General features: G+C 39.0%; 1 protein-coding gene and 1 long non-coding RNA gene across 2 annotated transcripts; one reads left to right on the top strand and one right to left on the bottom strand.

Moving 5' to 3' along the window:
* The first annotated feature begins 378 nt into the window (after positions 1–378).
* On the top strand, positions 379–1,420 carry LOC114145020 (uncharacterized). The gene is made up of 3 exons (XR_003595594.1): positions 379–640; positions 779–955; positions 1,047–1,420. It is a non-coding gene; the product is annotated as an uncharacterized LOC114145020 (long non-coding RNA).
* Positions 1,421–5,750: 4,330 nt separating this feature from the next.
* On the bottom strand, positions 5,751–10,054 carry LOC114145018 (uncharacterized). Its single transcript, XM_028018339.1, has 6 exons — positions 9,882–10,054; positions 9,597–9,765; positions 9,115–9,468; positions 7,552–7,619; positions 6,922–6,965; positions 5,751–5,942 (listed from the first exon to the last, which is right to left on the bottom strand). The coding sequence occupies exons 1-6, from the start codon at positions 9,900–9,902 to the stop codon at positions 5,840–5,842; spliced, it is 759 nt and encodes a 252-aa protein (XP_027874140.1). The 5' UTR covers positions 9,903–10,054; the 3' UTR covers positions 5,751–5,839.
* Positions 10,055–10,323: the final 269 nt, after the last annotated feature.

Genomic DNA, 10,323 nt, shown 5'->3' on the forward strand with positions numbered 1-10,323 from the left:
TGCAGAACGGACAGACATGCTGACTCTTATGGCCATGCGCTGGAATCAGCAAAAACTTGACAACTTGGCCACCTCACTAACCCGTCGATATCAGAAGGTAGTGAAACAGTGAAACTGTTGATGTTTGTTAATTCCTATAATTCCATGCTGTGATCTGATTTTTTTTTATTTCTTTGAAATTGACAATGCAGGCCACAAAAGCTCTTCAAAAACAACATCAGAACTTGGAGTCCTTAAAAATTGAGCTTTTGGTGACTGACAGTCAACTTGATGACTGGGTCCATGATATTAAGGTGGGCTATTAGAGTTCAAAAATTAGAGGAAGTTCCAAAAGTACTTCTATGTTAACTGCATTTCTCTTATTTATCATCATCAGCAACATCTAGCACAACTGATCCGGACTCCTTGGCAGGCAGAATTGAGGTTCTGGCTGCGAGCATCAAAAGGCGATCTCAGCGTCTTTATAAAGACATAGACGGAAACAAAGCTCGTGCCAAGGCTCGTCGCAAAATAAGACAGGAGAAAAACATCTTAGCATTGGCTTTAGAAAACTACAAGACTGTTACAGGCACAGAAGCATTATCTTTAGAAGAGATCCTGTCCGGTGACACAACATTGCCATGGCAGCAATCAGACAGTGGTAAATAAACATACACTAATACATTTTATACTGTCATCATACCTGACAGATAATGTGGCTAGATACTCCAGGTGTTGACCTAAACTTTATTACAAATTCAAACTGAGTTAATTTGTCTTTTTCCTAAATGCATTTCAGACTCTGTCAGTCTTGCCACAAAAAGGAGGGCATTCGATGGCATTATGACAGTAAAGAGACTGGAAGAGGAAAAGAGGATCCTCGTAGGAGAGATGGACCGTCATTGGAAATCTCTGTCATCCTATGAAGATGCTCTAAAGGAGCTTCCCCGCCTGTTATCGAGCGGCAAATTTAAAAGTATGTTTTTAAGTAATGTATAAACCTATCAAGAGTTAAAACATCTAAATTTTCTATTAATTGTTATTTTTACTTATGTTCAATTTTAAAGGTTCGTCCTGTTCCCTAACTGATGAAGCTCTAAGAGGTCTCCAGAGCATCATCCTCAGAGAGCTACAGCACTTAAAACAAATGAAACTGCAGGCAAGAGAACATTATCTACAGACTTTGTCAGGAGCAGAAAGTGTTAGTTTTGATGATACTTCTGATGACGACTTTGGTAGTGACTCGGAAGCTTCTGATAATAGTCTGTAATCATTTGTGCATATACTGCTGACAAAGATCTACACTAGCGTGACAGTATTCGGCTCCTTCTGGATTGACCAATATGTCACAAGTAAAGTATGTTTGCTCATAAGTCACAAAGAGACACAATTCTGTTTAAATTTGTTCTTGTGCTTTCATGTTTCCAAATTGGCAGTGTTTTATTTTGGTGATTCTTTTTTTAAAGTAGTTAATATGTTTGTGCCTTTTTACTTTCTAAAAGGTCTTACTAGGGCTGTGATTACTTGCGCAGGCATGTCATTCATTTTGTTTCTTTTTCATTATGTTTCTCCAAATCTACTGTATTTCCAGATAATAGTAAGAGTAATTTTACTGTAGTTAATCATTTTAGTTACTACTTTTACTTCAAATGGAGTAATAGCAGTTGTGCTTATGTTTAGCAGTTTAAAAATGGCTACAACACTACATTAAGCAGTCGCAGTGGTTCTGCACTAACCAAGACATCTTTTTGGATATTATACTTTTCTTTTCTTTTTTTATTAACATGTGCAGCTCTGACTTATTTTTTAATTCAATAAACACACAGTGTATAGTGGTGGAACACTTCGTTGTCTGTGGTCACTTGAATTCTGTTCAATTTTTCTGTCAATTTCTGTATTAAAAAGAAATGAGTTGCAAAGTTTCAGTACATATCAATGTGATATTTTAATGCAGTACTCATGGTTCTGATTTTAATTACATACATTTATACAAGAAATTCATCAAGCATGACTTTATAAACTAAAAAGCATCTAGCTTAGTGGACACTTTACTAAGTAGGATATGTTCTGAATCCACTAGTTGATAAAAAGCCAGTAATGAAGCACATTAAAATTTTGGACAAACATAACAAAAAGTGGTTTTAAGAAATACGTTTTTCAGCTTTTAGGTACCCCTTAAGGACATTTGAAAATTAATTATAATTGCATACATAGAACTAACAGGATTAATTTCTGTAACAGAATCTAGTCATCAAGCTGAACATTTATCTTTTTCTGTACAGTGAGAACGTTTTTGAAATCGGGTAACATTTCACCAAATGAAGTAATCAGAAGTCGATAAGACCTGATGCCGCACACACTCCTCTCTGCAGGAGAAAATTCTCGCAGAAGCGCATCAACTGCGCTAGACGCTACAAAGCGCCTGCTCCAGCGTCCCGATCACAAATTATAGTCTGACAAATATTTTTCTTATACTGATTGATGGTGAGCTCCGCAATTGTTCTCTGTTCATTAAGTGGAAAATGTCAACGCACCAAGTGCTCAGGTGCGCATTACGACAGTCTGGATAAGAAACCAGTGAACTGCACTCTGTCCTTGGTCGGGGGCCGGGGGGACCCGACATATTATCTCAATTAAGTTTTTACTGGTTTAGATTTTTAGACTACCATTAGCGTAAGTAGTGTAACTATTTATTTATTTGGCGTTTGTCATTTGATGTGTGATTAATTTGAGCGTAACGGTGGAGCTGTGTGCGCATTTATTGTCCAGCGCACTGCACTTGTTACTGTCTTACCCACATCTATGCTTTAATTTCTTTCCTTCCTCAAAGTCAGCTGGCTAATCCTCTATCTATGAAACACATAAGTAACATAACATAGCTTCACACACTTCTGCAAGTGTGGAGGAAACCAATCAGTTGTACAGTTTAACCTGGCGTCATGCCTTCAAGACAATACATAGGGGAAACTTGACCAACCTCTAACGGCAGCCGGCTTGTCAGTCACTGAGAAGGGCAAACTTAAAAATTTTTTTATAAATCCCATTATGACTCTTTCTGTAACATACGCATATTTTAACTACATTTTGAGGGAACATTTCAGAGTGTTTCGTTGACCACTAACTTGACCTTATTTCACAACTGACAAATAAGGTTGTCAAACATCATTTGTGCCCTTTCTCCCCCGAGATAATCCTGTAAGGTACAATGTGTTGATGGAGCTCGATGTGTTCCTTTCTTCTTTTACTCGGTCTGCCGTATAATGGCTGGATTCCATTTCAAATTCCTGCCGATCAGCCGTACAAGAATTCTAGAACTAACTATGCGGAGCTGTGATGCTTCAGAAATATTTTGTATGGTTTATAATAAAACATTATGGAAGATCAGGTCTGAAACAGGTTTCTCGTCAAGGTACTTCAGTCTAAACAGCTTTATTTAGACTGTTTCACGTTGGATCATCTAAGGAAATGTAGCCAGCAACATCCAGTACTTAAAAAAAGCACTTCTTTGGTATTGACAGATCAGTTCTGGAATATATATATATCAAGATATAGATATAAATGATTTATATATACATTACAGGTTTAGTTTATATATATATATATACACTGCTCAAAAAAATAAAGGGAACACTCAAATAACACATCCTAGATCTGAATGAAAGAAATATTCTCATTGAATACTTTGTTCTGTACAAAGTTGAATGTGCTGACAACAAAATCACACAAAAATCATCAATGGAAATCAAATTTATTAACCAATGGAGGCCTGGATTTGGAGCCACACACAAAATTAAAGTGAAATAACACTACACGCTGATCCAACTTTAATATAATGTCCTTAAAACAAGTCAAAATGAGGCTCAGTATTGTGTGTGGCCTCCACGTGCCTGTATGACCTCCCTACAACACCTGGGCATGCTCCTGATGAGGTGGCGGATGGTCTCCTGAGGGATCTCCTCCCAGACCTGGACTAAAGCATCCGCCAACTCCTGGACAATCTGTGGTGCAACGTGTTGGTGGATGGAGCGAGACATGATGTCCCAGATGTGCTCAATCTGATTCAGGTCTGGGGAACGGGCTGGCCAGTCCATAGCTTCAATGCCTTCATCTTGCAGGAACTGCTGACACACTCCAGCCACATGAGGTCTAGCATTGTCCTGCATTAGGAGGAACCCAGGGCCAACCGCACCAGCATATGGTCTCACAAGGGGTCTGAGGATCTCATCTCAGTACCTAATGGCAGTCAGGCTACCTCTGGTGAGCACATGGAGGGCTGTGCGGCCCTCCAAAGAAATGCAACCCCACACCATTACTGACCCACTGCCAAACCGCTCATGCTGAAGGATGTTGAAGGCAGCAGACCGCTCTCCACGGCGTCTCCAGACTCTGTCACGTCTGTCACATGTGCTCAGTGTGAACCTGCTTTCATCTGTGAAGAGCACAAGGCGCCAGTGGCGAATTTGCCAATCCTGGTGTTCTCTGGCAAATGCCAAGCGTCCTGCACGGTGTTGGGCTGTGAGCACAACCCCCATCTGTGGACGTCGGGCCCTCATACCATCCTCATGGAGTCGGTTTCTAACCGTTTGTGCAGACACATGCACATTTGTGGCCTGCTGGAGGTCATTTTGCAGGGCTCTGGCAGTGCTCCTCCTGTTCCTTTTTGCACAAAGGTGGAGGTAGCGGTCCTGCTGCTGGGTTGTTGCCCTCCTACGGCCTCCTCCACATCTCCTGGTGTACTGGCCTGGCTCCTGGTAGCGCCTCCAGCCTCTGGACACTACGCTGACAGACACAGCAAACCTTCTTGCCACAGCTCGCATTGATGTGCCATCCTGGATGAGCTGCACTACCTGAGCCACTTGTGTGGGTTGTGGAGTCCGTCTCATGCTACCACGAGTGTGAAAGCACCACCAACATTCAAAACTGACCAAAACATCAGCCAGACAGCATAGGTACTGAGAAGTGGTCTGTGGTCCCAACTGCAGAATCACTCCTTTATTGAGTGTGTCTTGCTAATTGCCAATAATTTCCACCTGTTGTCTATTCCATTTGCACAACAGCAGGTGAAATTGATTGTCAATCAGTGTTGCTTCCTAAGTGGACAGTTTGATTTCACAGAAGTTTGATTTACTTGGAGTTATATTGTGTTGTTTAAGTGTTCCCTTTATTTTTTTGAGCAGTGTATATATATATATTTGTATGTGTGTTCTTCAACATGTGCATGGCATTTGTGACATAATTTTATTAAAATGTGTTGGTGTTATATAGTCAGTTGATCTGGACATTAAAATGTATTTTATCATGTTCTTCATCAGTAACTTCACTTAAAGTTGCTGTGTTAAAAAGTAATTTCACTGCATTTGAAAGCAATTTTATTATAGCATTTCACAAATACAATCTCGATTGACAAAATACATGACACAAAAAAGGTGATGTTGAATTGTTGAAATTTTCATGCTTATTGGCATGAAACAACTTCCAATTAGTTATATTTAAATTAAGTTATATTTATACATTTTTTTTCTATTTTAATAGACTATACTTTGTACATCCACATCAACCTTCAAAACACTCAAAAACAAATGTTTAAAGGATTTAAGACATTAGGTCAACTATTACAAGCCAAAATGTACAAACAATCCTGTTCAAAATTTGAAGCCTCAATACAGGCAAAATAACTTGTTCATGCAGTGACTCAACCAGCATCACTCAGTCTTTTACAGAACATGACAAAGACGTGTCAATAAACAGCCCAAAATAAGCCGAAAACAATATTACACAGAAAACTTTTTAATATAGTCAAACTGCAGTTATAGAAAAATGGAAATTACAACTTTGTAACACAAAAAAAGAAAGAGCAACATCATGGAAGGACTTGTTTGCTGTCTGAAGGAAGAAGCTCTTGGGGGACAGCAACATGTGTGAATTCACTTGCAGGTGCCCAGGTGTCATCCCAGATTTTCCCGCTAGAAAAGATCAACAACAATAAAATCAAGTGGTGGATTTTTTGTGCAGTAAAGTTGACAATTTTCTCTTTCTAAAAGAGAGGTTGTGTAGCCAAAGACTTTTCCCTGCCTAAATCCCCCCCAATTAACAGCTAGTACATACATCTTGTTGTGTCCCAAAGATACAATATTATCTTGAATTATCATTAAGTATCCAATGACAAACTGACTGCACAGTCATTTTTTACCATTACACAAACAAGAAAAATCTCTCATAGTGCTTTAGTTTTTTAGAAAAGTCTAAAAAAAATAAAACACAAAGAAAGTGACCGTTTCAGATTTAATTTCCAGCTTGTATGAATTATAAAAGGCACAGTATTAAATAATTTATAGGACCATAGTGCCTTTTCATAATATAATAAAGTAAGTCTGTTACCTTCAGTTATTATAAAAAATGAAGGCAACATGTTTGATAGGTATTCTATCAAAAATGACTTAAAAGAAATGTCACTTTGCCATTTGCACACTTTAAATTATGGATCCCAGGAAGAATAGCCATGTTTAAGGCAATGGCTATTGGAGATACAAATAAACCCCTTTGAAAATGGGTCATTGTTTCTTTAAGAAGCGCCTGCTCTTCTGACACTCTGCCTTCAGGATGTCATCACAACATCACTCCTCCAAGCAGTTTACAGCCATTCTTAGTAGAGTTGGCCTGAGAAGATCCCTCACATGAGCTCAGCAGAGGGGCTGTTCCACCAGGTGTTTGCTAATTGTTGTTGCCACTAGCTTTGAGAGGTTGCATGTGGGATGTATGCTTTGTAGGGCACTATCTCAGCTAGAGACTGAAAAGCCAAGGAAAAGCTTTTGTGGCAAAAGGCCACAGAAAGCTTGATGACATTATAACATGATATACAGCTCCAAAAGTTGATTTTCCATTATACTTCCCCCTGAAATAGCAAAATAATATTTCTAATAAGTGCAAAGAAACACTTCTCACCAAGCAGAGCAGGGCAACCAATGAATTTTTACTTCCTCTTTGCCCTAGACACCACATAAAACAAGAGAAATGCATTAATTAAAGCAATCATCACACAACATATTCATAAATTGTTTCTAAAATACTTAAGTGTGGAAGCGGTTTTTACATGTTATTGAAGGATGATAAGTGGTCATGGGTTTCCTTTAGAAAGACGATATAACTCCCAAATCAGCATTTCTTTTATGATAAAAGGCCTAATTTCGTTATTTGGAGTTCTATCTCTATGCTTCTATGTTTCTGTGCAAATACTGACTTTTTTGTGTGAATTTGTTTCGCTCTGCAATACCAGAGATGTTGTGACTTATGTGGTATAAGTACTACTGATTCCTATTGTAATGCCCTTCTTTGTCCTTAGAAAACAATAGACAAATAGAAAGAAAGAAAAGGAGTCTGGAATGTCAGTAAATGTAACCACAAGGTTTATAAGTAAACAACTGTGCTCATTTTTGCATACCACAGTCCCACTTATCACCCCTCCCCCCATCTATTCATCTCCACACAGGCAATGTCTCTCAGTGTATCTTGGCATGTTTGACTGGGGTGGAGATAAACTTTGAGAGGGTACATTAGTAACACTTCAAGTCTTACCGCATTAGTCCTATGCCCAGTGATTGAGTCAAACAGGAACACCTTTTGTCTGCTACATTTCCGGCAACCTTAATGAGAAAAAAAGAAAAAAAAAAATTAGAAACACAAAATAAGAATTAAAGTCAGAGTGTACACTGAAAAATGAAAACTAGTATGGTGACTCATATTTTATAAACCTTCTAAACTTTACTCTTCTTTACATGGATTTACACATTTTCTCAAATTAGGTCAGAGGTTGATATTATATTATTAGTAGTTAAATATTTTTAATATATAGTAGTTAAATATTTTTAATATTTAACTACTTTAGAGTGGCCACAGAAATGGAAAAACTAATACTTAAAGTGTAACTAAACCCAAAACAAGTTTTTGTTGCTTATAAACTGTCTATCAAGGTTTTCTGTGTCTGTGAGAATTTTGTTTTAGTGCTTGACTCCTTAAGTCGGTAGTTGGGTTTTCCTAATAGTTACAGTGAAAGTCATTAACACAAAAATATGAAATAATACTATAACCATGTCACTCAGGACTCATTCTGGTATATGACCGTCTCACTCAGCCCCACTGCCCCACACGGTGGTTGTGGTTGAGTTGTGAGTGAGTATGGAGTATTAAGCATTGTGATGAGTATTGATGATAGCATCATTCTGCTTTACAAATGTGTGATTTATTTGTAATATTGACTAAATTGGAATGGGTCTGCTCTGCTCTGATTACTGCCACAGGTATTCTGCAGGACAGACAACTGTTATACTGCAAGTCTTTCTAGAAGCGAGGGGGAATCAAAGCAATCTATGCTGCTTGCTCCGGCCAGACAGGCTACAGCAAGGCCGCAGAGCAATGTTGACTTAAGAGTCTCAAACACACAAAAAAGAGTGGCTACACATATCACTAGCTGTTTTGACAAAATGTCTGTAGAGGAGTATGAACAAAATGTACGAAGATAGCAACAAAGTGGATAAGCTTTGCCTCTATCTTTGTTAATCTCCATCTCCAGTCGTGTCTTTTCCCTCTGCTCACTTGTGTCAAATTTCAAAAGGCTTGGGTTATGCTTTCAGGGCAGTTAGTTAAACTTAAAACAAATACTGTGTACTTGTCCAAAGGTTCACAAACAAGGCCAAGACAAGCATTATTGTTGTTTCAGAATTTGAGGTTAGTATAACAAAAATGTACGTTAAATGCACAGTGGCACAGTTGGTAGAGCTATTGCCTTGCAGCAAGAAGGTTCTGGGTTCAATTCCCGGCCCGGGGTCTTTCTGCACGGAGTTTGCATGTTCTCCCTGTGCAAGGTGGGTTCTCTCTGGGTTCTCCGGTTTCCTCCCACAGTCCAAAAACATGACTGTCAGGTTTTTTGGTCTTTCTAAATTCTCTCTAGGTGTGAGTGTCTGTGTGTATGGCTGTGTGTCCTGTCTGTCTCTGTGTTGCCCTGTGACAGACTGGCAACCTGTCCAGGGTGACCCCCGCCTCTTGCTGGAAATAGGCACCAGCAGCCCTACCGACCCCTGGTGTAAGAAAATGGATGGATGTAAAAGAAATAGTCACAGGACTAAGGAAAACAAAACTTACCCTTTCTCTTCTTATTTTCAAATAGGCCACCCTGACGTAACGAGATGGCATGGGCAGCAGGCGATTCATATGAATGTTGATTTGGCTGGTCTATGGGAGAGACAGATGGCAGAGTAGGAGGAGGGGCAGGTGGAGAGGTGCTTCTGGCTCTTTTCTTCTTCTGGAAAGCCGGAGAAGAAGGAACAATAGGAGGAGAAACAGGAACCAGATCAAGCACAATCACAGGCTCTTCCTCAGCTATGGTCTCTGTTGGTTCATAGACCAGGTTCTCAGCTTTTTCATCAGCCCACTGCTCTTTGGGTGAAAAAACCTGCTGTTCCGTGGAGGTGTCGGGCTGCACTGGTACAGACGTGGCTAGGAAAGACGTAATTTTACAGAAAACAGAAATAAATATCTATAGACACATATCTTGCTCGCTTTCTGTGGACTTGATATAATGCACTACAGAAGTACACACACTCTCACACACGTACATGCATTACCTTCAGGGAGGAGAAATTCATAAGCCCTTTGAATCTTCTCAAGAAAATTATTTGTAGTAGCAGTGGGCTCCAAAAGAGTAATTACATCTGCTACCCACTTGCTTGAAGACTTATCTTCCTTAGCAAAAAATAAAATAGGCTTATAGCCTAAAGCATGAAGTTTGCGAACCTGCAATTGATAAGAACATGTTACAAGTTACTAAAACGCACCATCCTATTAGAGCAGTTGTTTTTCATCATTTTGCTCATTAACAGAACTTTTTCAGTCTAAAATTTTCTACTTACTGCAATTTCCGCAGAATCCATTATGCGGGAAACATTTCTGTTTTTTAAAACTGTTTCCCTCCACTGATCATTGAATGTCTGAAACTTTTCTTTTATTTTTTTTTTGGTGTAAAGACTCTGGTGGCAGGCGACACAACTTTTTCTGTTTGCCTGATTGGGCGTTTGACATGGCGCATGGCCTGAATTTGGGGCGTGTCATACTTAAAAAACACTGACAAAGACCAAAATAGAATGCAAAGACTTATGATGGACAAACAAACAAACAGAACTGTTGACAAATTACGTGAAGAACAATAGACAAATTAAGAACACAAAGATGACGAAGAGATATGACAAAAAAGATGATGAAGAGATATGACAAACGTGGCTCTTAAAAGTGCCTTTTGTGGGTGCTATGAATGAGCAGAAATGTATGTCAGATGAATATCTCAAAGAAGAACCT

This window comes from Xiphophorus couchianus, chromosome 5 (genome assembly GCF_001444195.1).
Source record: "Xiphophorus couchianus chromosome 5, X_couchianus-1.0, whole genome shotgun sequence".
In the NCBI taxonomy this organism is placed as follows: domain Eukaryota; kingdom Metazoa; phylum Chordata; class Actinopteri; order Cyprinodontiformes; family Poeciliidae; genus Xiphophorus; species Xiphophorus couchianus.